Source organism: Lagopus leucura, unplaced genomic scaffold (assembly GCF_019238085.1).
Source record: "Lagopus leucura isolate 7727_CA_CO unplaced genomic scaffold, USGS_WTPT01 Super-Scaffold_806, whole genome shotgun sequence".
Lineage (NCBI taxonomy): Eukaryota > Metazoa > Chordata > Aves > Galliformes > Phasianidae > Lagopus > Lagopus leucura.
The window spans coordinates 1,435,216-1,463,154 of NW_024962260.1; the positions used below are offsets into that span (position 1 = coordinate 1,435,216).

The 27,939-nt window shown below is 46.2% G+C and overlaps 1 protein-coding gene across 9 annotated transcripts; it reads left to right on the forward strand.

Annotated features, from left to right (window-relative positions):
- Positions 1 to 26,787, forward strand: GGT1 (gamma-glutamyltransferase 1). Of its 9 annotated transcripts, XM_042866058.1 has the most exons (14): positions 15,911 to 16,081; positions 17,217 to 17,384; positions 18,018 to 18,145; positions 18,372 to 18,461; positions 19,020 to 19,212; positions 20,161 to 20,318; positions 21,172 to 21,318; positions 21,461 to 21,597; positions 22,403 to 22,590; positions 23,426 to 23,553; positions 24,110 to 24,222; positions 25,078 to 25,191; positions 25,513 to 25,701; positions 25,789 to 26,787. In XM_042866058.1, the coding sequence occupies exons 1-13, from the start codon at positions 16,035 to 16,037 to the stop codon at positions 25,657 to 25,659; spliced, it is 1,758 nt and encodes a 585-aa protein (XP_042721992.1). In that variant the 5' UTR covers positions 15,911 to 16,034; the 3' UTR covers positions 25,660 to 25,701; positions 25,789 to 26,787. The 9 variants fall into 9 exon arrangements, with proteins under 9 accessions (XP_042721997.1, XP_042721996.1, XP_042722000.1 ...); XM_042866063.1 differs by lacking the exon at positions 15,911 to 16,081 and adding an exon at positions 1 to 123 and having other exon boundaries at positions 25,513 to 26,787; XM_042866062.1 differs by lacking the exon at positions 15,911 to 16,081 and adding an exon at positions 1,673 to 1,700 and having other exon boundaries at positions 25,513 to 26,787.
- Positions 26,788 to 27,939: the final 1,152 nt, after the last annotated feature.

The following is a 27,939-nucleotide window of genomic DNA, read 5'->3' on the forward strand; positions in this document are numbered from 1 at the left end:
AACTGGGGCTGCCCCAACCTCACCGCGGACCTCAGAGCAGCCCAGCTCCCCGGGGACGGGTCTCTCTCCCCTCGGCGCTGTGCCGGGATCTGGGTGACGGCGGGACCCCGACAGGGGCTGCAGGTAGGAGCGGGGCACGAACGTGGGCACTTGGGGGGAAGGGGGAGCGGCCCCCGGCCGGGAGCTGCAGGTGAGATCCGGCTGAGCTCTGGGAGCTGCAGGCAGGGAGAGGAGGGCCCGGGCTCGCCGTGACCCCGCCTTTGCTTTCCAGGCGTTCTGGTGATGTTTTAATGGACTAGAAAAGACTGACCTCTGTCAGAACTGGAATTCTCCTTTTTGGATGGATTTCAGTGCTCTCCAAGGGGAGCAACAGCAAGTTTTGCTTAGGGGAACACGGTAGGCAGAGCCCTTGTCTTTGTATGTCAGCACAGTTTGCTGGGCATAATCTTTTGTGCTATGCTGTTTCTTAGAGAGTTCCTCGCCTGGAGTTGCTTTCCAAGCAGCTCGTAAAGCTGGTGCTCGTTTTGCCAGCTTCGATTCTTAACTCTGACCTCTTGAGCCTTTTCAGAGAAGTGCAGTTGCTCCGTACAGACCCAGTTCTCTAAGCTCTCAATGGAATGGGATGAAGCAGGATCTGGCAACACCTTGCTTCCTTCTCACTGTGTTTTTTCCACAAATGTGTGGTGTAGTGGTGGTGAAAGGAGCTGTTAGCTCCCATTGACCAATACACACCTCTCCTTCCACTGCACTGAGTTCCATCTGCTCTTATTCATGCTGTTTCATAACATTTTCAAGTTTTCCACAAGCCTTTCAAAACCCTCCTTGATTTCTTTTGCTATCTCCATGTATTGTATGCAGCTCTTTCCTTACTGGGCAGGGTGCTCTGCTCTAAGCTTTGTCCATGTGAAAACGTGGTTGCTCATTCTCTTCTCACAACTTTTATTGGCTGAAAGCAATTATCTCATATCACTTTTCAGGACTTCATACTCACAGCTTCGGGGAATCAGTAATCAAACTGTTCAAGGAGCAGCTGGATGTAACTTAGTTCTCTTGCTCACATCCAGGAGGCCATGAGCTTTGCTCCTCTTGGTTTTGAGCCATGTTGCTCCTGAAACCTAGCTTTTCCCACTCTTCTTTTTTTATCTCTATATTTATTTAAGCCTGATTTCTTAGGAAGTCTCAGTATCTTTCACTGGAAAGGCAGATTGGCCCCACAGCCTCTGCTAGGGTAGGGATGGCTCAGTGGTTTTGAGGCTGGAATGCCTGGGGCTCTCCTGGGGCTGCTATTGATTGTGGTGCCTTATTGCTTTTGAAAAGGCTGATCTTTGAAACCAGGACTCCAGGAAGTCATTTAGGGATGTGTTTGCATCCTGCTGAGAGCTGAAACTCTAGCGATTGGAGTGGGAAGGAAACCCATCTTGAAACGGTCAGGGTTTATCTGCTTTCTCCAGCCAGAGCTCCATCTTCCTGGAGGTGGTATTTCCCCCAAAGCATCCCAGGGGCAGCAGCAGGCTGGTGCTCGTCCAGCCCCAACTTGCCTGAAGGCAAATTGGTGCCAGCTGTGCTCTGGCAATTTGTGTGCCTGCAGCCACAGCTGTGCTCTGCATGGTGCTTCCACACCTGAAGTTGTTCTCTCCCCAGACTGAGCAGTGTAAGAATACAGGACAGGCTCCCCAGCAATCTCTCCTGGCTTCTCACAGGTTTGTAGGCTCCTCTGTTGCTGTCCTTTACTTCTTTGGGTCTTGATGTCCCCTGGGGCTTTCCATCTTCGCCTACACAACTCCCTCCCCAGCCTGAAGGTGTGCTACAGCCTGTAGCAGCTTAAAGGGTGTGTTTGTGTGGACTGGGGATAACAAGAGTACTTCTCTTTGTCCTAAGAGCCCCTTAATGAACAGGGCAGCACAAACCATCTGCTCTACATGCAAGGAAACAGAATTCAACATGCTTTATTGCCAACCCAGAGGCAACAGGAATCAGCTCCTTTCTCTCCCCAATCCCAGCACTGCCTCCCCGAGGCTCAGTCTGTCCCTATCCTACAGAGGGTCAATGCTGCTGTAATCTGAGGACATTCAGTGCTGAGGAGGTGCTGACCTTACGGCTGTGGCTGGCCTATCTGGTCAGAGCAGTGTGGGTAAGGGGATGGCCACGCTTCCAGCTCCCTTGACGTGTGACCCAGCTTTAATTACAGTGACACTGCTGTTAATTAGCAGCTCAGAAACTCTGAGTGTGATTTTCATAAGCTGAGAGTTATGCAGTTTGTCCTTTCTGGGAGAAAGGTGCGCTGCAAAGAGAACTGTAATTCAGAAGCACACACACAGGGCCAGTGCTGACTGGTGTGTGAAGTGCATCTGTGAGCCCAACCTGGCATATGGGACACTGCTGGTGATGGAGTTCCCAGAGGACCACTATGTGAATCAGGCAGGATTTGGCTCAGTTGTGGGTTTTACAAAAGGCCCTGCAGCCACTCTTCGATATCGATTTGTTTCCTTGATAAGGATGGGTCTCCTGAGCGTCATCTCCCTGTTGCATTTCATTTCTGCCGCCGTTGCGTTTCCGTGCCCTTCTCAGCGATCCCAAATCAAAGGGATCTGTGTGCTGTGGGGAGGCAGGAAGCCCTTTCAAGAGTAGCCAGCACTTCTGGGAGCTGCAGATCTGAGCAGCCAGACCGAGTCCTGAGCCCCTCCACTCTGCCTCTCTTCCCTTCTCCTTCCTGCTCTTTTTTCATTCAACACGCTGTGCCCAGCCTGTCCTGCTGCGCCTGGGGGTTGAAGTTTACTTCTCTCTGTAGGAGCTCTCCCAGGGGACTGGACTTTTCCCTTCTCTCCCCATTACATGCATGGCTGATCTCACCCGCAGATCATCCCTCTGCAGATCGTCTGACCACCCATGCGAGGAGGGGGTGGAGGGAGGCATGGCAGCAATCAGTAAACACGTGGTTTCCCATATGTCAGAGAGCTGCAGGGTGTTCTCAACAAATGAGGCAAAGCAACAATGAGGGACTGGGGAGGGTCTTGGTCCCCTCTATTTGAGCCCAAAGGGACTGGCTGCTGCAGCTCTTGTGATCTAATGTCTGTGTTTGCAGTAACCTTCATCTTGACTTGTATCTTTGGGAGCCAGGTGGTGGTTTCCCATCTGTTGCCATTTGTCCCTGCATGGAAGCGGCTTGTTCCCTTGTGTACCCTTGTGCTGTGTTGTGCAGGTGTTGCTGGCTGCTGCCTGCAATGCTGGCAAAGCACAGCCTTGCCATGGTGTGCAAACAAGCAGAGCCTTCCCCAGAGATCCATTTGTGATACGGCAAAGGGATCCCAAAACAGTCCACCTGCAGGCCTGTTATGCTTTGCCTGGAGGAGGAGATGCTATGAGCACCGAACAGCCCTGATGCAGAAGTCCTTTGGACAGGCTCCCATCTCTCTGGCTTCCTGCTGTGATTGTAGGTCCCTACTGTTCTCTTTTAAAAAGAGATTCTTTGCCTTATAGGAAAACAATGGGAAAAGTTCCTTCTCATATGTTCCCCCTCCACATGGCTGAGTCAGGTCAGAGTTTGGTGCATATCCAGGAGTGTATCTGAGCCTCACAGCCCTGAGCTCTGCTGGTCCTCAGGCAGAATGGAAAGCAGATTTGTGGAGATCTGTGTGGCAGACCTTGGCTTTTCCTGAGAAAAAGGTCCTGGTTTCTCTGGTTTTAGGGTCCTCTTGCTTCGGTTAGACTTTAGCAGCAATTGGTCACCCAACAACTTTCTATAATGAGCTGCAAGTTTGCCATTAAGTAGTTCAAACACTTTGAACTTCTTTTCAGTTCCTCCGCTGCAATGTGATCTGCTGTCATTTTTCAGGAGGTACCTGAAAATGTTTTATTCATTTCCTGTTTACAGCGGGGGAGAAACCAAAGCTATGAGAAAGAGAGCAAACAACAGCCCACGTAGCTGCAGGCACTGTGCAGTCAGATTGCTGTCAGCCCCAGCACTTGTCACTTCCAGCTGCATCTGAGTTTAGAGTATATATTGGAAACGTGACAGAGAAAAGCAGTGATGCTTAAGGGGATTTAGGAGAAGATTCCTAGCTTCAGCCCTGGGCAGGATTGTCTCTGTTCCTATCCCTAAAGTGGGGATATGAAAGCTTTTTTCATCTGAGCCCATAAGGCTTCCTGGTAGGAATTTAAAAATGCTGTTGAGTAGAACATATTTTTGTAATGATGAGAATTTGGTGGTCTGGACAGGCTGTGGTGTTTGGGAGCATTGTGCTTTAACCCCAGCAGGCAGATTTGCTCCAGCCAGACCCTTGTTGGCTCTGAACAGGTGAGACTGGGGAGAGAATCAGAAAGGTAGGAGTGCAAGAATAAAGCCAAGGAAACCCCAAAGTGACAGAACAAGATCATGTTTCTGTAAATTACAGTCTTACATACATTAGAAAACATCCATCCTAGATGTGAATATATATATAAAATATATATATATTATGCAGCTTTCCCATAAGTTACAAGTGGATCTAGCTCTGGTTTTGTTTGGTTTGCTTTGTTCCTGCTCTTGGTTCCTGTGACACTACAACAAAGCAGCCACAAGTCTTTAAGGTCAGTGAGATTCAGACCATGATTTGGCATACAGGAATGCTCTTTTTAAGTGTTCTAAATAGTTCTCTTCCTTATGCTGGCACTGTGTTATGGAAATGGGATGGGGGGGATCTCTGACTGAAAACTAACTTAATAGTGAAGGAGAAAAAGAAACATCGTTCCCTGTCCAATTGCACAAGCAGCTCTGCCTGTTGCAGTCATTCGTATGTCTTCCTTCCCCACCCTGACCTACAAACCAGCTGTGGAGGACCCTGTTGGTGTGGGATTTTGATGGAATGAGCTGGGCATTTGTTTGGCTGCTGTTGTATGAAGCTGGTGTCATTGCTGGCAAATGATGGTAATTCGGATTTCCACTCCATGATACTCTGGAGCAGTTCTTGCCTTTTCTGGTTGTCTCAGCTGAGAAGATGCTCGCATGGCTGTTAGACCTGGCATCTCCTGCTATACAGCTGTACCAGAGATACTTGTACGGCTAATAGTGTATAAGCTGAGTTGGTCAGACTCTGTCCTAATGCATGACATTGCCTCTCACGGTCAAACAAATCCTTCAGCGAAAGATCAAAAAATGATGATGACGGAAGTTGCAAATGATTTTTTTTTTTTTTTCCTTTGGAGAGCAATGGTACATCCTTGAGAGATTTCCTCTCCATTCAGAAGCTACAAGACTTCCTCTGATGGAGAAGAGCAGGATGTACCTCTCAAGAGCTTCCCGGGTCAGCAGCCAGGATAATCTCTCTTACGTGATAAACGTTCCTTCACCTCCGCAGGGCTCCCAGCCATCTGGCCCTGGGTTGGGCAGTGCTCCAGCATCAGCTAACGGGGGAGAGTGCAGGAGTGGGTATGATGGTAGTGATGCTGTAATGCAGAGAGCATCTTTGCTACCAGAGCTTGTGCCATAGGCAAAGCCAGTGACTGGCAGGGCATTGTTTGATGCATGAATAAATGACGGCCAGTACAGATTCACTCCTGGGACCCAACATCAAACTACTGTCCTCATTCAAGACTGATCTTTCCTTGCCCTCCACCCTGTATGCTGTTCCGCTTACCATGAGAAATTACAGCATGGAAAATATCTGATCGCTATTCCAAGCTTGCCCCATGAGCCAGCAGTTCTTCAGGAGGGGGGTCAGGGGCTGTGCCTTCTCTGCCCAAAAATATAACTTCATTACATCACCTCCTTGGCTGACCACTCCCATGCATAAAGTCTTGCTGCCACTCAGCTTTTGAAATCCTTGCTTCGGGGAATCCTTGAGGAATAAGAGGCAAGAGGGCAGGGCAGAAGTGCCTTCTTCTGGTGTTGCCAGCAGAAGGGTGAACTGCACCCAGCGAGAGCAGAGCTTTCAAAGTAGTGAGTAAATAGCATGATTTTACTGTCTTGTCTTCATGTTTTGGTTGGATTGGGGCATGAAATAGAAGAGTTGTTTCTTTCCCTATGTTACATCTTTCCTGCTCTTTAGTTATGCTTTATGGAGGGTGTTTCACACGCCTCCCAGCTCAGGTCAATAGAATGTTTATGTTCTATAGGGACTGCCAGATCTCAGTCTACCTCAATGACTTTGGCTTCTTTCAAATCACCTCCATATTAATGAAGGCTAAATCACAGGTGCCAGAGTCTTGATCTGTTTTGCAAATATAATTTAATGTACAACACTGGGCGAGCTATTTAACCTCTGTGTTGCCCATTCAGTTCTTGAAGATTGTCTTGCTCCAATTTATGGGAGGGAGAGGAGGTTCTTTTATTATGTGTATACCCAGAGTGAGATTATGAGATTATGTGAGATTAAGAAACAACGGTTCAAATGTGGGTCCGACCAGTTTATTATAAATCTTAATTAGGGAAATGGGGAAGGGTAGGATGGACACTATTATGAATTAGGGTAATGGGGAATGGAAGGAGGGCGATAGAAAAGATAGGAAAGAAGAGGCAAGGAGTCCTTATAGGAAGCAAGAGAGAGATAGTCACCACCATGGATCCAGCGTGGTTCGTAGTTCAGTCTTTGATCTTCAATAGTGGTGGGTCATGAGGCACTGTTCTGTTGATGATGATGACTAGAACGACGACAAGGACCAGGGCAATGATGGTCCCTTTTCAATGCTTTCAAAGTGGTTGAATCAGCTCTCTTTTGAGTGACAGCTCAAACCCAAGGTGGTTAAGTCAGCTCTCCTTGGAGTGGCAGCTTCTGGCTCTGGAACCTCAGCAGGAAATTCCTTTGTTCTTATCTTCCTGGCCTTGCCAGCAGATAAGAGGGAGCAGGGAGGCACCAGCTTGTATCTTGCCTTCACAGGATACAATGGTATCATCCCCCCAGCCTCCCATAGCAAGCTGGAGCGGTTTAGCCACAGGCCAGATCTTCTGCCAGTGAACACTCCTGAGCACTCTCTTCCGCTCTTCTACAGAGCAAGCAGCTCTGTAGGAAGGGGCTTTCAAATGTCCCCAAAGCGATATGGATTGTCACACGGTTAGCACCCATCAGTTGCCTCCTCAACAAATCATTGAGAGTCTTATCACAAGAGAGACCTCAGGAAGCAAGCTTTGAGCCAAAAAAACAAAGAAGGATTCTCACAAAGATGCCCAGTCTACAACCAGTTTGCTTATGCTCTTCATTCCTAATTGAGACAGATGAATTTTGTGGAAAAGCTGATATTTAGGGTCAAGAAACAGACACAATTTTCCTATGGTTTTGCCTGTAGTATGAGTGGACATCAAGCAATGACAAGTTTTCTTAACAGGTAGCAAGGCAGGTGCAGAGCCCAAGGGTGCAGGTACTGTGGGATGGTATTGGGAGTTACTTCCAGAAGCAGAATGTGGGAGAGGCTTCCAGCTGAGGAGTCAGAGAGAAAACTGAGCTATTAAGGACAACTGCATTTGTGTGTAAGGGAACAGATTCTGCCCAGGAAAACAAATATTTAGACATCTGAGTGATCAGAACAGTGCCTAGGAGACTGTGTGCTCATTGCCAGAACAAACGGCCCTCCCAGACATATGGACATCAAAGACCTGGTCTTTGTTATTCAAAGCTGCTCCACTGCAATCTATCTCATTTATTTGTAAAGCCTTTATTTAGCAAAAGCAAGTGAATCTAAGCAGGTGGTATGATTTTATTTTTTTCTACTGGAAAATGGATATCTTCTCCAAGTTCCACTGAAGTCTGTGGAAATCTCTTCAGCGAATGCAGCCCGAAGGCCTTTTTTTAGTTTGGAACCTGTATGTTTTCCTGCTTAGATGTTCTACAATCAATAGTTACTTAATGTGTCGATAATGTTAAACAAACCCTCTGCAAAGGACTAAGAAAGTCCAAACTTCAGCTGTGATCTGAGCACCTCCAAGTGCATGCAGAGGGCAGGCTATAGGGAAGAAACCTCCGCCCTTGAGAGCGGGCGTTGTATTTTTGCCCTTTCATTTTCCCCTTTCCCACACTGCAGTATTTTTCTGTTGTCCTATCTGCCTCTTTCTCTCCCTCTTCTTCCATTTTTCCCATCCAGCACTTTAAAGATTATTCTTTCTCCTGTTATTCCACCTTCTTTCCTCCTCTCTTCCTTCATTAGCCCTCTCCCCTCTTTTATTCCAGCATGGTGAGGTTGAGTGAAGCTATGTCAGGCTGCTGAGCTGATTGCTGGCTGCTGCAGGAAAGGTAGGTCTGGCAGCAAGAACACAGTGCCTTTGGTAGCCCAGCAGAAAGGCTTTGCAAAGATGAAAGGGCTTCATAAAGCTGATAAATAAGTGGTACATATTAATCTTGGAAAATTGAGATTGACGTAAAATTTGGGAGTACTGCTCGAGCCCAGGTGGCGATCAATGAATTTATCAGTGAGGAAAGGTAATAAAAGAAGAGCCTTGAACAGTAACAATTCCCAGTAGGGAGGAACTGGAATGTTCGCGTTGATTATCAGATAGGACTTAAGTTTTAATGACCCGGTCCTTGTTCCTGTCATTGTGTACAGCTTTGATATATGGAGTTATTGTAGAAAGTCACGAACCAACTTGAACAGAAAATAGGAAATAACATCCTTTATTATCCAAATCAAGAATGCTCTCTTGATAAAATGAAAGGGCAGAGTACTAAACTGCTATCTCTTCCATGCTTCCATCCTCTTCATTTGGCTAGAGGATGACACGAGATATAAAGAAATCTCAGGAAATATCTCTTTGCACTGACCCTTCTTATAACCTAAGCCATATGATCTACACATCATTACGCCTGCCATAATCCATCTGGGTACCTCATACCATTGTCTAATTATAAATCCATTTAGATTTATCTCCCTTCTGCATCTCAAGTATTGTAAGGATTGTAATGACCTCATGAAAATCAGAATCCATTGGGATCATAACTTTATTAGTGTTGCTGATGGCATGAATCCGTGATGTCAGAAAAGTACAGCTTCAAAAGGCTTTATCAAAATTTTCACTCTTTAGACATATCTCAGTGATCTTAGCAGCAAGGAGCCTTACACACAACTAATGTGTGTTACTGGGTACTCCAAACCTCTCTGATGCTTGTATTGGGATAGCACTGGATTGCAACGTTGTTCTGTTGGAGGAGAAATGTCCTCGTGAAAAAGTAGGTAAGCTGCAAAATGAGGATATCTCCTCCATTCTGATGATGTATTTATTGAAATATCAGGAAATGGAGAGCTTGGGTTGTGTGATCTGCAATAAAAAGGATTCTGTGAAAAGGAGACTCAATTACATGATTTATGTAGTCAGCTATTGCTGATGTCATTTCCTGAAATTCTTACAGCAAAATCAGTACATGATGAGAGATGAAGCAAAAAGAGAAAGTACCCAGAAGTGCCTTCATGCTTCCTGATGCTTTTCAGTACCCACAAGTTCCACGACAAGGGCTCTGAAGATATTGCTTCATATGCTGCCAAGTGTGTTCCTTTAGGGGAAGAGGCAGAGATTTCACTCTGCTTTTCATGTTTCAGTAGTACCCACTAATTGTTAGAGAATGTCAGAGATGGTCACACCATGAGCACCACAATCAGCCATGCAGAAAGTACTTTTTTCTTTTTTTAACATTTTTTTATTGTAATGCACTTCCATGGACCATGCTATTTCTGTTTGAGGTGCGGCTCTGCTGCTTAGTCATAACAGGACAATGTAGTGGATTAATGACTACACAGAGATAAGTGACTTTTCCAAAACCACGTACAATTGAAATGCTGTAGCTGTACGTGTGCATAGCAAACTATTTACTATTTACCTACCAGAACCAGAAGTACTACCTTCAGATTTCTTAACATCCTCTGACCCCATCTTCAACTCTTCTACTTGTACGTAAGTGAAAGAGTAACTTGCTGGGGAATGTCCAGCATGTTCCAACTCTGTACTGGTGAGGATGTGCTACAGATGAGACTGCACTGCCCTTGAAGAAAAGCCATAGGATTTGACTTTCAGTAATGGGGCAAAGAGTAAAAGTTCTTTTCCCTGTCCCCTCACTTAGGTGTGAAAGACTAAAAGTACATTTTAGTTTGTTTGGGGCAAAGAGCAAATATCTTTCCACACTTTATTTAGAGGGGTACTAGGAAGTCCCTTTTGAAGATGGGCCCACGCTAACTCTTCCAAATATGTCAAGGCTGGAATGCTTGTGTAATTTTAAGTAGAGGAGGTATGGCTTGTGTTCCCAAAGCTTTTACCTTTGGTGCTAAGACAGATTTTGTTCATGATTCATTGCAGTACATGCCCTGTCCCTCTAACGTAAGTAAGGATCTAGTTTGTCAAAGGTTGGACTGGGATGGAGAAACTGGACAGGTTTGGAATTGAGGCATTAAACTACTGATCCTGCTATGTTAAAAGATAGCATCTAGCAGAGCTGACTGGTATTCAAGCAGATTTTGCTTCATCCAGTGTGTGCAGGACACCCTGCTGACTGAAGAACCAGCTTAGGATGCATAGGCTTGGAGCCTTGCTGTGACCAAATTTTAGGCAGGCTATGATTTGTCTGTGCTGTGTTCTGGATGGGCACTGAACTCTCATGTTCAAGCTGGCTCTGAGCTGCCTATCAAGATCTGTACAGCAGCAGAGAGATGAGCTTTCATTGCTGAGTAATTGGAGTTCAAGGGCAGATATTGCACCTTGAATTTGGGTTACTGCTGGGGTTTATGCTATGCTCAATAGCAAGTGAGCTGCAATCTTTGATCTGCAACTGGAAGCTGTGCAAACAGACACAGGATTATTGCTCAAAAGCTTCAGTGAGATTCAGTGGTGGAGGACAGGTTTCTCTATGTCTAGATGTCTCCTCTGTTATCCTCCCTGCAGTGGGAATGGTGGTAGAACAGGCAGTGTGTCATCTTATTGCAGCTGGAGCATTAAGCTGAACTCAAAGTGATGATGGTTTAAGTTAGTGTGTAGCTGGGATTGCTGAAGAGCTGATCAGTGTCCTCAGCAGGTGGTTGCTCCCACTTGGCAGAGGATACTCCAATCAAACATTGTCACAGCTAAATCTGTCAGTGTGTCTGGGTTTAAGCTGCAATGCACACTTAAAAAACCAAATGCAAACTACAAGAGCACCATTTGGTTGGGCAAGAGGAGTATGGACCATACTGGATGCTATGGAGATGGGCACTTGGTGTGACCATATATTTGTTCAGTTGCTTAGCCAGCATGTGGCAAAAGAATCAAAAAATGAATGATTATTCTGCTGGTGATAGACAACATTTATGAGTGCTAAGCTATGCATATTAAAGGGTGTTGGCTCTTGACTCTTCACCTAGTCAATGATTACTTAAGCATTCCTTCAGTACTGTGAATTCAAAAGTAATGAGTTTCAATGGGTTAATCTCTGTAAGTAGAGCTGTACAAATTCACTGCTTCAGAAAGGATATTCAAAGGATATCAGTAAACAAGGATCTATGCGAAAGGACAGAACAGATCAGTGGAAGTACTCTTGAGAGGTAAGGGGAAGTTAGAAATGACATCAATTGAGCCATTACCCTCACCCTTGCCATGCTGTTTGGGTTTTCTTCAGCAGCAGAACATGGAACAGTATGTTTTTTTGGTGCATCAGATGAAAGTTTACATAAAGAGAATGATAGGACCTGACTATTCTGCCTGAATAAGCCCAGTTCTAATGAACAGCTCCCAGTTTATTGGAAGAAGATATTCTGAAAACATATTTTGCAAGTGGTGGGAGAATAAAACTATTTTAATTAAACATTTGGATTTTAAATTGGAGGTGAGTGAAACAGCAATGTTCTGAATGACTTTGTAAAACTTTAATAACATCCATTTTTTGTGATGCTGGATTACCTCTGGCTTTGACATCACGGCTTCATAGAGTTCACCTGAAGCCTTTCTACCTATGAAGTACCTGCGTGCATCTGTAAGCCCTCAGTGCCATGCTTGAAGCTGAGAATGCTAAAAACTTTTAAGCTGTGCCTGAGGAGAGGGAGGCAGCAAGATATATAGGGTGCAGGCAGTGGGACAAGGGCTGACATGGAGGTGTTGGCTGTGCAGAAAGGTTGAATGGGGCTGTTGTATTTCTGTGGTGAAGCAGCAGCATAGGGTTAGTACTTGGGGACTGCTCTGTGCCCACCAGTGCCCAGTCCTGAATTTGGAAGCCTCTTCGAGCTTCTTCATGGCTTGACTGAATTTTGCTTCAGTTTCTTTATTGTTGATGGAGATGAAGACTGCACAAGACTTCAACTTGAATATCTCTCCTGGTGGGTGAGTGCAAAAATATATTAGTTCTAAACTGTAGCCTAACACCAGAGCATAACACCTGTGTCATTCTGTGAGACCCCAAAAAAGGGCTTAGATTTAGAATGTTTGTTTTGATTCCCAACTACTTCAGTATTTACATCACAGTTCTCCACAGCAGTCTGTGTAAAACTTGAATCAGGCAGGATTTCCTCTATAAGGGGAGGCAGTTGTTGATCACTCATTTGAAGTCTCTCAAGGGCATCGTGTGGACAAAATGGGAATAGTTAAGAAAAAATGCCTGCTGCTCCATTGAGATCAGTAGCTGGCAGGAGACTCTGCTTGTCTGTCAGCATGGGTGAGTGTAGGAGAACCAGAGTCCTGATCAGAGGCATCCCAGTGGCTGCTGCTGAGTAAAAGGCCTAAGGGGAAAAAGTATTTAGCACATAAACTTGTAGATTGGAATCTCAAGTGCCTTAAGTACATGTCTTATTGCAGTAACTGCAGGGCAAGGCTGCAATAGGGAGGCTGATGTGAGAAAGTCAGACCTTTGTGTCTGAGTACAGGATGGAAGGCTCAGGGGAACAAGCCCTTCTACCTTTGTTCTCAGAAGGATAGTGCTTAGAAGCAGATGTCTATTCCAACAGAGCCCTGGAAAAGCAGGGTTATATGTGATGGCTAATAGAGTCACAGAGCTCTCTGCCTTTTGGGTTAACCCAAACCTGTTGGTAGAAATGCTGCATCTGAGCCATTCCAGTTCAGCCTAGGAATAAGTAGCCTGCAGCAGCTCACTGCTGCTTTGGGACTACTTGGGGAAAGGTGTGAAGATTCCATTGCAGGGAGCTCTAACCTGGCAGGCAGGAGGCAAATTTGATGTAAAAGGTACATTTATGATCTTAGTTCTGTCCTTGTTGTGTAAGGTGATTATCCTCTTGTCTTTGCATGATTATGCCATATATTAGCCTTCCACAACCTAAGACCTGTGAATTATGTAATGAAGGAGTGCTTGGTTGGGAATGGGCAACGTGAGCTTCAGATCTGGTATATAAGGACAAGGCAGAATATGCCCTGGAAGACAGAAAGAACAGTTTTAGTAGGAAGAGGGCAAAAGACCCTGAAGAATTAGCCAGCATCAATGCTAAATCATATGGAACTGCTATAAAACAGAAATTTATGAAGGATAGCCCACAGTAACAAATAGATCTCACTACCTTTTTTCCTTTTGTAAGTGGAAGGAATGGATAAACTCACAGAATTAGTTCTGGACAGCAGTAGTATACTTTTTGTGTTGCTTTTGTCCTAGTTTTCTTCAATGCAAGCTCTCTTGGAGTAAATAACCCCAGCTAATTAGCTGCTCAGAGGATGATGAGTCTGGATATTCCTGCAGATGAAAGCTGAAGTTGCTGCCTGCTGTTCTTAGTGACAGCTGGGGGAAGTTAGCACAGTTATACCCAAGGATTTAAACAGTCATCTGGCTAATTAGGTATGAGCACAGACCCCAAGTGCTAAGGCTTCCCACAGGTGAACCATTTGCTGTTTGTTACACCACCTTTCTGTGAGCTCCTAGGGAGAAGGAAAAGCTATGTGATGCATTGGGGACCCAGCAACAGCTGGATGGGAGCACATCACTTGCTGACGTCTAAATGTGGCCTGGCCCCATGGTAGGCTGCTGGGAACAGCTCTGGGAAGCAACTGCAAAAACAGATCTTGTGCAAGAAGGCAGGGTACCTGATCCTGAAGTGTCAGCCCAAGTAGCTGTCTTAGGGTCTTCTGTATGCTTCAGGTGCTTCCACCTATGTGATCAGTTGTGGGCACCTTCGTTAGGTTGTCATATAATGGGTGGATTAATAATGGGACCTCCGCTGTCAGCCCCCCCAAAAAAAAGCCACTGATGGTTCACTCTATGCAGCAATAGGGTATGATAACAATATTTCAATTCTTGGTTACTAATACCTGTTTAAATATGGTAATGTTATCGCAGGGGGGTTGGACTCGATGATCTCTGGAGGTCCCTTCCAACCCCTACAATTCTGTGATTCTGTGTGACTTTGGGTTCACACCCTCTCCTTTAGTTTTCCTGGGTTTTCCCTGACCCTGGCAAGTTCCCTATCTCTGCAGCACACCCACACACCACTGACAGAGCAGTTCAGATGCTCTGACCTCAGCCCAACACTGCCTATCCGATTGCACCAGGACTCCTTCAGCTCAAAACCTGCAGTTGTGTTTAAACAAAGTTGTGAAAATTGTGACGTGTCTGACTGTGCCACAGTGGGGTGGCTCATACAGGTGTAGCTCTACTCCTTGCTGGTTCTGAGTGAATCTCAGCATTCACATAACGTTTCATAGCTAGAACTGGCTAGTGGACCTTTATGACACTGGGAAATGAGCATGATGCTTTTAATGGCCCTATAGCCCCTCTCTCCAGAAGTGCTGCTGCTGGGACTGCAATGCTACCCAAGCTCCTAAACAGCTGCATTTGGCAGAGGTCTGGAGGTTAAAAGCAGCCTCAGCAAACACCATAGTCAGTTCAGGTGATGGCTGCACTTCAGAGCTGGGGCTCAGAAGGAGCACCGTTGCAAAAACTTCACTGTTTGAGTAATGAGATGGGACAGGTGTGGAGGGAGAGTGGGCATCTGCAGGCTTCTGTTCTGTCTCTCAGCTGCTGCAGGGGAAACAAGAGCTGTTGGGTTCTGCTGTGCCACAGCCAGAAAGGCAGTTTGGACTGCACACAGAATGCAGGATAGACTGTGTGCCCACAAAAGAGGTCATGAAGCTTGTGGGAGTCGAGCAGAAGGTTGAGGGGATTATTGTCACCTGAGATTGCTCTCTCTGCTGCAGCAAAACAGAATGCTTGGGGCTGGCAGGCAGCTGGGAGCTGTGCCTGGGGTGTGCAGTGAGCTGGAGGGCTCTTCTTAAGGTTAGTGCACTCACCCAACAGCTGAGCACGCAGCACTGAGCTCTTCAAAGGCTCTTCAGAGGTGAAAGAGAGAGCAGAGTCCTGAGGTCAACCCTTCTCTGGTGCTCTTGCATGATGAGGCAGCAAATCTTCACAGGTGCACAGCAACAAGGCAGGCAGCCGTGGAGAACCATGCAGTCCAAGGCAGGAGCTGATGGGTTAACATGTCAGCACTGGGCTGGGGTCACCAAGGGGCTGGAGGGACAGCCCAGATGAAACAAAGTACCTTCTGCCTAGCTGGAGTGCAGATAAAAGATCCCATGGCTTCTCTTGTGAAGCCTGGAGGAGACTGCCAGTGCTGAAGCCAACAAACAAAACTGTCTTTAAACTCTGAGGCTGTGTGTGAGCTATTGTTGGGGACATAATAGCTTCTCTGTTTCCCTGCACAGCAACTGCTCTGCAAACACACCAGCAGTCTCTTTTAAAAGTAGTTGAGTGTAAATCAAGTTCTGAACCTGGAAAGAGGTCTCATCCATTTACCTTTCACTGACCTTGGTTGACATTTGTTTACAGAACGGCACATACAGCACAGTGACACCCTGATTTGAGTTGCCTTACTTGGAAGCAGACACCTTTTGTGCTCTGAGACTCGCAGATAAAAGGCTTGGATAGAAAACGGATATTCCCTTATTTGAAATAAGCAGAATGGGAGTGAAGCTGAGGGGCAGCGCTTGCCAATCTCCTCCCTTTGAGGAGTGCTTTATTTTAGCTGGCCTGGCCTGTTTCCTCCTGTTAGGTCAGCATTGGCACACTCATTGCCTCCTTGCTCTGCAAGGCACCAAGTGCTGCTCTGACTGCTGGAGGTTCCTCTGCTTTGGGCAGCTGCATAGCCACAGAGGCTGGGGTTGGTGGATCTGCTCTTCGCTCCCAATGCCATGGATTGGTTTGCCTATGAGGACAGCAGGTGCTTTGGTAAGGTAAAGGGTATCTTGGCTATTGCACAGATATAGTAGTCATGGTTATAACTGCACTGAACCGGGGGGGGGTTGGTCCCTGAAAAAGCTATGTTGAATTTAGGTCTTTTTTGCTTGAATAGTCCTGTGAGGGGAAAGGAAATGGGTCAAAGAGTAGACATTATTCATGAAGTGTCAGTCCTAGCAAGATGTCATGACTCTCCATCCCCTCAATTGCTCTCAACTTATTCTGATGTGTGTCTGGAACGCCCTTGCTGCAGGTCTGCTCAGTGTCCTATGCTCACCCATTGGTGAACAGTAACCCTGTGCACCCCAAGAGCATCTTTGTGCAGGATGGAAAAATATGGAGATGTGAGCACTGGCAATTGCCTTCTAGAAGTGGCAGCCTTAAGGGAAAGCTGCTCTAGCCAAGAATCCTGAGCAGGAGAGTGTTGTGCTCATGGCCAAATAGCTTTGGCCAAGGTGACGTGTTAGTGACTAGGATGTGTGTTGTAGTGATCAGTAAGGTTAAAGCTCTCCATTTTTTCATTGGAGATGATGCGACTCAAAAACTAACACAGACAGTTTGTTACCTAAGTCATTGCTGCTGGCTTTTTCATTTCAGGGACTTTAATACTTTCGAGCTGTTACCCAGGGGCTTCCAGGAGTCTCTGGATTGCTCAGTGAAATAGACTACTCTGCAAATGGTGTGGCAGTAAGGGGTAAAGGGGAAGCTGGTCAAAACTTTGGAGTTGTTACAACAGTTGTCCTGCACAGGGAAACCATAACAGCAGTGCTCAGAGGAAAGGTCTTGATATGAATCTGAGCATGGACATCTATGAGAGGTCCAAGGAAGGAGGTAGCTGCTTACTGCCTGCAGCTCAGCAGTCCATAGAAACTCACTGACAAGCAAGGGCTGGAAAAACAGGAAGAACATCACTGTGATGTACCTTTCAAGGCCAGAATTGGGCTCTCACTACCTCTGGTCACTCCTTCCAAAATCACCATCCATCAGCAGAGCTGCCAGCTGCTGGGGAAAGAGGAGATGGAAACAGTGGATATGGAAGAAGACAGACGACAAGCCTCCTCTTGTTCCTGATCACCTTCTCCCTAGCAGCCCCAGAAACAGCAAGGTTGATGATCATGTCTCTTCCCACAGAAAGATGAGGAAGCGCTTTGTGGTGACTGGGGTCCTGACTGCAGTCCTGCTGGGGCTCATCTTGTTCCTGGCACTCTTCTTTGGGCTGCGCTCGGACTCAGAGGATGCACACATCTATAAAAGGGCAGCTGTGGCTACGGATGCAGGACCGTGCTCAGTAATTGGAAGGTAATCACTAATTCTGCCACTGTTCTTCTTATCTGTGAAGCTCTTGCTTGAGACAAGACAAAACTGCTCTGTTTCACTGATGCACAGATGCAACCTTGGCAGCTGCACTCAGCTCCCTATAGAATGAGGAGGCTGTGAGTAAACCTGGGCCCTTACCATTCCCAACTAATGTTAATGCAGTCACTCAAAGGCAGTACAGTAGACAAAGATTCCCTAGGCACAGAAACAATAGGGATGGGAGCTGCTTTTCAAACTCTTTTAAAATACTTTTGTTAAGCCATCCTCCAGTTCTAGATGTACATGCTGCAGATTTCAGGGCTCCTTCTTCTCATGTATGATGGATGTGGCTGGAATGCCAGCCTCCTCCAGGTACTATGACACATCTTGCTGCTTTCAGGCTAGTTTGAATGTCTTTAATGAAGGTCAGTCTGGTCTGTACCCAGATCATTAGATTCTCTTATTTATGGTGATAGAAACCCAAAACTGTTTGTGGGGAACCCATAGATCAGGTCGGATAACTGGGCATTAGGAAAGATTTGCTGTATATCTGCTCTGATGAGGTGACTCCAGAGCTCACAAATAGCTGAGACACTGTGGCGTGTTGCCGTAAGATGCTTTTCTTCTGCTGCACAGGGACATCCTTCAGCAAGGTGGATCTGCTGTGGATAGTGCGATTGCAGCACTGCTCTGTGTAGGACTCATGAACGCTCACAGCATGGGCATTGGAGGAGGGCTCTTCTTTACCATCTATAACAGTGCAGGTAAGCGACAGGCCTGTACACATCTGGAACAGTTCTGCTCCTCCATTTAAAACACAAAGGGGTGATTTATGCTACCTGAGTTAAGGTACCGACTCTCCCAATCTCTGAGGTTGTCCACAGAATAACTGCCAAGAAACTGCTTCCCAGTGATTGGGCTTATTCTGCACAGACTGTGACTGGTGCTGAGTTCTGAGCTAAACGTGATCTTCTTCCTCTGTCTTTAAAGGAAATGTGGAAATCATTAATGCGAGAGAGGTGGCTCCTAAAAGAGCAACAGAAGACATGTTTGGGAACAACACACAGATCTCTCAGAAAGGTAAAGGCAAAGGCTCTTTCCAGTTCCCTTTATGGTGACTTCTGGAACTGAAGAGGAATGGAGCCTTGGGGAAGGGCTGAACTTCTGGGAGATGCTGGTAAAAACAGGATTGAAGCAAACTGCTGTATCATGGTGCAGTGTAGACAGTCTATTGCAATTGCTGCTGCAGTGTGACAAAAGAAATTTTGGTGTGTGCATGCGTGGACATTGCCAATGTACATATAGCTGTGCCCTCTTACTGTAGTGTATTCAACTCTGAAGGACTGGGAACTGCAGGCAGGTATGATGCCTTCTGTGCTCTGAGTAGCTTTGCACTGATACAGAAAAGTGAGAAGAATTGCCCAAACACTTGAGTTACCAGCAAGAGGATAGAGGTGTCAATAATCCTGTTAGCATCGCATGCATGGGCTGAACCAGTGATAGTATGCACAATCCCTGCTTAAAACCAAGGCCAACAGATAAGCCCTCCTCTGCACTACTGCTTTTTCTTTTTTGTTTTCTTTTTTTTTTTTTCTTTTCCTTGCTACTGAAGTCTTACACATTTCTTCTCTGCTCCAGGAGGACTGTCCATTGCTGTTCCAGGAGAAATCCGTGGCTATGAACTGGCACACCAACGTCATGGCAAACTGCCTTGGAGAGACTTATTTCTGCCCAGCGTCAAGTTGGCAAGAGAAGGATTTCCTATTGGGAAAGGCCTTGCATCAGCCATGAAATCTAAACAACAGTCAATTGAAAGCAATCCTTTACTGTGGTAGGTAGAGCAGTTGCGTAGAAAAAGCTGACTGAACAGAGATGGAGCTGAAGTAATTTCTGGGATAAATCTGATGGCAGTGTTTGAATCCCTGGCCTGTCCTCATGCTCTGAGCAGCCTAAGTTAATCCTACCTGTCTTTTGGGCAATTGCAAAGCATGTTCCTCTCCCTGAATATCTCATCTGTTGTCAGAGTGTGAGTTTTTGGATCATCTCTTCCTCTGCAGTCAGCCTTCCCAAAGCAATGCCTCTGATCATCCACTTCTGGCAATGATTATGAGCATGAAGGGTTTTAAATGCACTTCTTCTTGCAGTCCCATGGTGCCTATGTCCAGCTCTAATTGATATCATGCTTACTCTTTTCCTGCCAGCTGCAGGAACCAATCGGTTTGTAATGTAAATGGGATGCCTGTGCTCCTTTCTTCTGGCAGGCCCACAGCATCAATTGCATCCGTGATCGCTGATGAGGGAACGAGACAGGGATCTGTCTATTTGAAAGTGCTCCATTAGGAATCCAAATGCATTCTCCTGTACTCACTGGAAGCTTTGAGCCTTGTAGCTTCAGAGCCTGTGCTCTGAGCTGAATTGCTTGGCTTCAAGGACAGTGCTTCCTCATCACAGAATTGAATCACAGAATCACTCATGGGTGTCTTGAGGCAGTTGTTAACCCAAGGAACAGGCAGGGAGAGTGGACTGCCTTGACAGACAGTCAAGGAGACCGACACTCCTTCTGCAGGCTTCACTGAGCAAATTCTGAGAATTCACTGCTTGCTTTTATGTTCCTATGAAAGATATCAAGACCCGTGGGTTGTAGCTCAGGCGGTTCCTCTTCTCTCCAGGATGACAACATGAAGACAGATTTGACTAAATCTCTGTTGGCTGATACAGGTACACATGGTTTTGAACGTGTCTCTCACATCTGGTCTTCTTAATCTCCTTTCTCTGTCAGTGAAGTGTTCTGCAAAGATGGGAAAATCCTGCAGGAGGGCGATATTGTCAAGATGCCTAAACTAGCCAACACGTACCAGACTATAGCTGATGAAGGAGCAGATGCCTTTTACACAGGAAGCCTGGCAGATCAGATCATCGCTGACATCCAGAGTGTAGGTGAGAAACAGAACGTCTGTCTAAAATAGCGTGAGTGACCTGAGTGCTACAGCTTGGTGTGCAGAGAGGAGCTTTGACCTGCAGAAGCCTTGGAAGCAGGTCATGCCTGCTGCCTGATATCCCACCTCTGAGGTCTGTGGCAACAGGAGGCACAAAAGAAGCCACCAGTACTTTAATGGTTGCATTTGCAACTCAGTCAGAAATGGAGAGTATATTCTGTATATTTCTATACCGTAAGTCTAAAAGGCCTATGTGTTCCTGGACGTAGTAGAGTAGACACATGGAGCCTGACTCCATCGAGCTTCTACCTCAAACAATACATACATGGTCCCGTATACTCTCAACGTGTTTAATCTCAGTACCACTAGATGGTGGTAGTATCCTATTTTACTAGCTAGCATTCCTTAGCCTCAGTGAATTTCACGTGTACAGGTCATTTCCTGGCTTTATTTGTGGTGGGTAATTACTGTCTTCCCCTTTCTGATAAGAAAAGCATTGGAGCATACATGTTATTCTGCTTGTGGAGTAGCACAAGGCATCTGCACTCAAAAGCTGCATCCTTCTCCTGTAAGCAGGGTTCCTAAAGGACATCTTGTTCCTTGACATTGCTGATGTCCTTTATAGAAATAGATGGATCACCAGCCTTTTGGCTGCTGTAAATTAGTCCAGCTTCGATACTAGGCTGTCTGAGCCTCAGATGGATCTATCAAGGAATAAATTCTCCACCTGTGCAACTTTCTGGATTTATCTGTGACCCCTTCTGTTCTTGCTGTGATGTGTGGCAGTAGAGTATTACCTTCTCTTCCCACCAGGGATCACAAAATCAAATCTATGGTTTCCTTTTCTGTTGTAGGGGGCATTATCACAATGGAAGACATGCGGGACTATAAAGCAACAGTAGAAGACCCTATTGAGGTCAAGCTTGGAGACTACACCCTATACACACCTAATGCCCCCCTGAGCGGCCCGGTGTTAGCCCTCATTTTCAACATACTGAAAGGTAAGAGTGCCACTGAGCAGTGCCATACAGGCAGTAGGAGTAGAGACCAAGTTTCAAGATGGCCCCACCTGACAGTTGTATTAGCGCCCCATGGAGTACGTCTTTTCCTTTGTGTTCATAATGGTTTGTCTTCTGTTGCCAGGATATAATTTCTCTGCTGACAGCATCAAAACTGTGGAGGAGAAAGGTCTGACTTACCACCGCATCGCGGAGGCCTTTCGCTTTGCCTACGCCAAGAGGACTTTGCTGGGAGATCCAAAGTTTGTCAACGTTACAGAGGTACCTGGCAAAAGCCTTTTCTTTCTACAACACCCAGGCTGACTGGAACATGACACTTTGGTTTTGGGTGACTAAACAGGCACTGAAATATCTCTGAATATCAAGTGGCTAAGCTGTGAGGGATATAAATGGAGGAAACTTTTCTGCTATTAGGAAGCACAAAATCCTCAATTGACCAGGAGCACTTGAGTTTGGTCAGGGCTAACCCTCCCTGTTTTTTTTAGTCTTTGGAGCCTTATTCAGTAGATGATACTCCCAGCACCCCTGTAGCTCTCTAGCCACAGTCCTGCCTATAGTAAGTGGACCTACGGATGGGAGGGGGTGAGGCAGGATCCCTGCTTTTCCCAACTTCATACTTTGTGCTTGTACTTCGTGAGTCTCCAAAAGCAGCAGGATCTGAGCACAGCCCAGCCTGATGGACACAATTTGCAGCTTACCACGCAATGACCAGAGCCTTGGTCTAGTCCTCTCAACCTGATCCCTCTTCTCTCATCTCTGAAGCAAGTGTAGCAGTGCTTGCCTACACCTTTACAGCAGTGTTGAGGACAGCTTTCCTTAGATCTACAGTAACGGATACTGATTAAATTCCCACACAGAGGGGTGCATTGTGCAGCTTCTTCCGTGACTGCTTAAAATGCTCTTTGGTACAATGTCCATCTTTCAAGAAGAAGGAAAACCCCTGCTGGAAAACTATAGCCTCACTGCTGGGATTTGCCACTCTTCTATGGTCTGAAGTGTTGGATATCAGCCTCGTAACTACATGGCTCTTAATCTGCTGAGTAACTGCATTGGATTTCTCCGACAGGCAATCAGAAACATGACGTCCGAGTTCTTTGCGGATAGTCTCCGAAGGAAAATCACAGACAACACCTCCCATCCAATTGAATACTACGAGCCAGAATATTACACTGCAGATAGTGCCGGCACATCCCACCTCTCCATTGTGGCTGATGATGGCAGTGCTGTGTCCGCCACCAGCACCATCAACCAATAGTATGAGCTCAGATCTTGCTTCTGTGTAGGCCTCTGCCATCTTCCTAGTGGTGGTTCTGTAGTTGGTATGAAACATCACTGAACTGTCATCTCTGTAGCAGGGCAGTGATGGGTAGCACTGTTAATAGGCACTTGTAGTGCTGAGCGTGTAGGTCAGTTCTTATTGCTGAGACTTGTGTAGTTGGGTCAGAGCACAAGATGTGTGAAGTGGGATTCTGTCCTCTGTTGTGTTGGGTTCACCCACCAAGGAAACATCCACTGCATCTGGGTTTTCCCATAAGCACTGTTATCGCTGCAGGCTCTGATTTTCCAGGCATCTGGAAGGAATTTGAGTTAATGCAGCTGGCCTGAAAGTGCAGTGTTTGGCTTCGGGTGCTGTCAGGAAGAGCTGTGTTCTGTAAATATGGCCTAAAGCTGGGGGGAAAGAGGGGAGGAAAGGGAGGAGGGTTTTTTCCTGTCCTTAGAAAAAGTCTCTTGCTTGACACATCTAAGCAAAATGCCAACCATTTCCAAATGTGGCTGCCTTTGAGTTATGTTGCCTCTGAAAGGAGTGCAGGACTGCCTGGCTGGGAAGGGAATTAGTTGTATTTCTTTGCTGTAGTGTTTCTGTCTTCAGGTTCCGTGCAGGGGAGCTATGCAGCAGCACTCTGGGTCTGCCTTTCCTCTTTGTGTAGATGTGTGTTCCTGGTATGAACTGCTTCCTTCCCTGCAAAGGGTGACAGAATGTCCTTTCCAACAGAAGGGAGTGGAGATTTACTCCCAGGTTTCACATTGCAGTAATTCACCTGAAGTTCTTCCCGGTTTTGACATGTCTGTGCCAACTTGTTTTGTCTAGCTTTGGCTCTGATGTAGTATCCAGTGTGAATGGAATCATATATAATGATGAGATGGATGACTTCAGCTCACCTCACATTATCAATGGATTTGGGATCCCTCCTTCTCCAGCAAATTTCATAGAACCAGGTAGCTGCAAACTACCTCGCTATCTGATTGTTGAAGCTGTATCTTGCATTAGTATGCACTGTCAGCTGTCTCTCTGTGCTCCACTGGGATCTGGAGGGCAGCTGCAGGTAGATCCATTTCATGCCCCTAACTTAAGCTCCCTCCCTGCTCCATCACTGCTTCCTGCAGAGCCATCTCACTGCAGCTAATGTGGGCTGGGATTCTACCACCTTCCTGTACCTATGCTTTGGAAAGAGACAGGGAAGTGAGAGGACAGAAAGGGAAGTCCTGTGGTGTTGGAGAGGCAGCTGTGTGACAGACAGCCCCAACTGAAACAGCACCATAGATGAGGGAGCCTTCAGCCCCCCTGCACAGAAGATCAGGGTTAAACTTTGTATTATGGGAGCAAGGAGGAGATGTATATAGGGGACAGTGGGACACTCAGGGGATGAGCAAAACACGAGATGAGTTTGGAAAACGGATATGGAAACTTTGGGTTTAGATGTGCAGCGGGAGCTGGCAGTCTGTAAGTTACAGGCAGAAAACTGAGCCTCTGTTGAATCTGTGTCCCCAACAGGTAAACAGCCACTGTCCTCCATGTGCCCTTCCATTTTGGTGGATAAAACAAAAAAGATCAGGATGGTGGTTGGTGCTTCTGGAGGAGCAAAAATAACCACAGCAACAGCACTGGTATGTGATGATGTGGACAAAGCAAAGTTGGGGGGAGGCAGTGTTTGGGGTAAAGGATTCAAGTCTCTGCCTGTGATGTGACCGTAGCCATGGCTTCCTGCTGCAAGCCTGGGTGCTGAAAGAGAGGGTCCTGCCTGGCCTTCAGAGGACCAGACCTCCAAACCCAACTCCTGCCAAACGGACAAAGGGCCTCTCACAATTACTCCCTCCCGTGACTCTGGGTCTTTTCCTTTGGCAAGTTGTTCTTATCACTTCCAAGAGCCCAGTTACAGCCCAAGTAACAATGGGAGAAAGCTGCCTCCTTGTGCAAGTGCGCAGCCATTCACAGCGTCACACTGGGTCCTGCTTTCTAGCTGAGGCAGAGCTGAAGTTTCTGCAAGAAGTGTTACAAACAGCTTCTGAAGTTCTTGATGCTAAGGCTATTTTCACTTGCCAGCAGCTTCAAGCTGTGATCTTAGCAAGCGGGGATGGGCCAGGTTTAAGAAAACTGGTTGCACAGCAGCGAGAAGCTGTAAGTGTATGTTTACACTGAGGAGACTGCTGTGTGCCAAACGAGCCAGCAGTGCCTTACTCACAGCAGGATAAATCCAGCTACAGTAGCCTGAGGATCTGATCCTTCTCCTGTGTTCATTTTAGCCACTCATGGTCTCTTTATGAGGGAATCATCCTAAGTATATACAGCCTGACTTGCTGCAATGTACCCATGAGAGGGAGCGCTGGAAGAAGAGGGAACTACAGTTTAGATCCTCTATGTTCTCTAGAGAACATCCTTCAAAAATCTCTGCCTTTGTTGCTGCAAGGATCAAGTCTCTTTGAAGGCAAGGAGCTAACATTAAGGCTTTTTGCATCTCACAGGCAGTCATCAATTCCGTCTGGTTTGGTTATGATGTGAAGAAAGCAGTGGAAGAGCCCAGAATTCACGATCAGCTGTTTCCTGATGTCACAGAGCTTGAGGAGCAAATAGAGGAGGTTTGTCTGATTTGAGGCTGGGGTGCTTGTGGGCTTTTTGTCTGGTGCTGATCCAGAGTGTTGGGAAGACATGCGTGTGGAAAATTATTATGTGTTGCCAAATGTTCTTAGGGGAGCAGCACTAAAGCTGACAGGTCGGTACGGGGCTGTTTGAGTGTACTTTTAGTCTCAGTCCCACAGAAGAGGAACAGCTTATAGTTCTAGGAGACCTACACAATGCAGGCATTGCATGCTGGGGTAGGCGTGGAGGATTCAGGACACAGAATCCAGCCCATGTGCAGTTTCTCTCTCCTGTTGTCCTCATGCACTTGTGCGTTTCAGGGTGTAGAAGAACAACTACGGATGAGAAAACACAACACCACACGGGGGGGCAGCGGCATTTCGGTTGTGCAAGCCGTTCTCAGAACAGATGATGGATGGGCTGCAGCCTCTGATTCCCGGAAAGGTGGCATCCCTGCAGGCTACTGACCCAGCTCAGCTCTTCTTCATCAGGGCACTAGTGACACTGAGGTGTGTCTGGGAGAAAGATCCTTTAGGTCTGCAATGCAGGGACTTTAACAGGAAAGGGAGCAAATTTGCCTGTGGTTCTATTGACAGAACTGGGACTTCGCTTCTCAACAATCACAACTGAAGTGCCTTGTGCCACAGCAGTGTGCTGAAACAAACCAGGATGCGACCTACTTGGAAAGTCTTCTGCCTTGAAGAGTTTGATTCCTGCTTCCTCTCCGTCCCAGAAGTGTTTCAGCTAGGAGGAATGTCCCTGTCACAGCTAAAGAAGAGATTTCTTCTGATTTGTGTAGACAGGAGTTGCAGGACCCCGAGGACAAACTGACAGACCCGTGCCATAGGAGGGAGCTTGGCTCAAACTGGGATAAGCCTTCACAAACTCACCGCTCTTTGTTTTTTTTTTTTAAAAAAAGATGTTTTCTGCTTTTCACTTCAGCTGATTGTTGGAGATGAGTGGGTAACAGGGGAAATGGCTTCAACCTTTCTTATGTTTTCGTTGAGAAGGGCTAAAGGGAAGATGCTACCTGTAAAACTGAGCACAACTAAAACAAATAAAAATGGTGTCACATATTTTTTCTTGCCCATACAGCTGATGTTGCCAAAAGGGATGGTGAGAGCCTCCATGAACAAAGTTCTCCTGAGACTTTGTTTTCTTGTTGAAGCTATGAGTGAAAAAATACATATAGTTAAATATCCAAAACAAACCTGTTCTTTCTCCAGCTTGCTTCCTACCCCATCATACTGCAGGCCTGGATTCTGAGGAAATTAAGCCTCTAAAAAGCATGCTGCAGCTGGTCGTTTGAAGGTAAGCTGCAGTTAATCAGTCAGTGAGCTCTCAGTAATCTGTATCTGATTTGGAATGGCTAACAGTGTCAGTGCCTACACACAGGTAGGTGTTGGTGTTCTCTTACCAGCATGGACTGAAATACCACGTCGTATAAACTTTGCCTAAGATCAAGAAATGAGTGTTCCCAGATGCTGTCAGGCTTTAAGGGGTGTTTATGAAATCCTGGAAACAGTGGTAGTAGTAACTAATTGCATCTGTTTGGCTGGTGGAAACTTCCTGTCAGACTGTAAGAGGCTCAAAATACAGAATGTACTGAAGAGAAAATGAAAGCCTGAAACTGTAGGCATTACACGCTGCCTCTGTCTCAGTACTTGTTGGAATTGATGTGAGTCTTCAGTGATAGTGAGATAGGTGATGCTTTTGATAGGGTTATGACACTGAGGAATGTATGTGCTTATATAACTCCAACTAAATAAGTGACTTCCACTGAAAGGGGCCTGGGATGAACTCTGTCTTCTTCCTCAGCTGTTACTGATGAGGAGGTGTTCAGTGCAGCTAAGGCAGTAATTAATTGTGAACAATGCAGTCATTGTGTTCCTGGAAGAACAAGATTGGTGTGAGGCCAAACCTGGATGTTGTTGGGTTGTTTTCCTTTTGCAGAACTGTGACTTTGACTGTTCCACCTCTTGTAATGCCAGGTTGGCTGTTCCTCAGTGGCAGGCTGCAGTTGAAATCCAGTGTGCATGTGTATTGTAGGAAGTTTGGATACAGGGCTGTGTGTGCTGCAGCGGCAGCTGTGATACTTGCAGGAAGTACTTGGCTCTTTGGACATAAAACAAGCTGAGCTTTCTTGGTCAAGTGAGATCTGAGAAAGATAGGGGTCGCTCTGAAAGTAATGCCTCCTATTTGTTTTCATGGAAACCACAACAGATACAAAGAGCACAGTAATGCTGTTTGTTAGAGCAAATTCTCATCTATGAAGACGTATTTTTCAAAACAGTCACCACCATCAGCTGTATTTTTTCACCAGCAATGAACAACAGCCTGCACGCTGTGTTCATCAACATCTGTGCCAGTGGAGGTGATGCATTGACACAGTCACTACAGTTAGTGTAGCATGTGCTCAGAAATGGGGATAGCTGGCTTCTGGGAAGTGACAAACATGCAAAACTTCTGCTGAACTGCTTCTACCAGTTTGAGGCACATAAGTCACTCTTTCCTTCCTGAATTTACTGTATCTGGTGAGGAAACTTCCCTATTTATAACCTATTTTACAAAATTTCCCTTCTGGAAAGTTTAGTTTTCATCATGGCTAACCACACTTCTGTTTTAAATGATTATTATAAGTGCATTTGAATTCTTTGCTCTACAGAACCATTGGCTTGGGCTTTTTTTTTTATGTTTGTTTATCAGTATCGCTACAAAGGGCTCATTTATAAAACTAAACATAAAAC

Coding starts and splice junctions, on each gene's coding strand:
- GGT1 (XM_042866057.1), top strand. CDS start 16,035: ATGCCATGGATTGGTTTGCCTATGAGGACAGCAGGTGCTTTGGTAAG. Junction 18,146..18,371: donor TACCATCTATAACAGTGCAG/GTAAGCGACAGG, acceptor CTGTCTTTAAAG/GAAATGTGGAAATCATTAAT. Junction 24,223..25,077: donor TAACCACAGCAACAGCACTG/GTATGTGATGAT, acceptor TGCATCTCACAG/GCAGTCATCAATTCCGTCTG.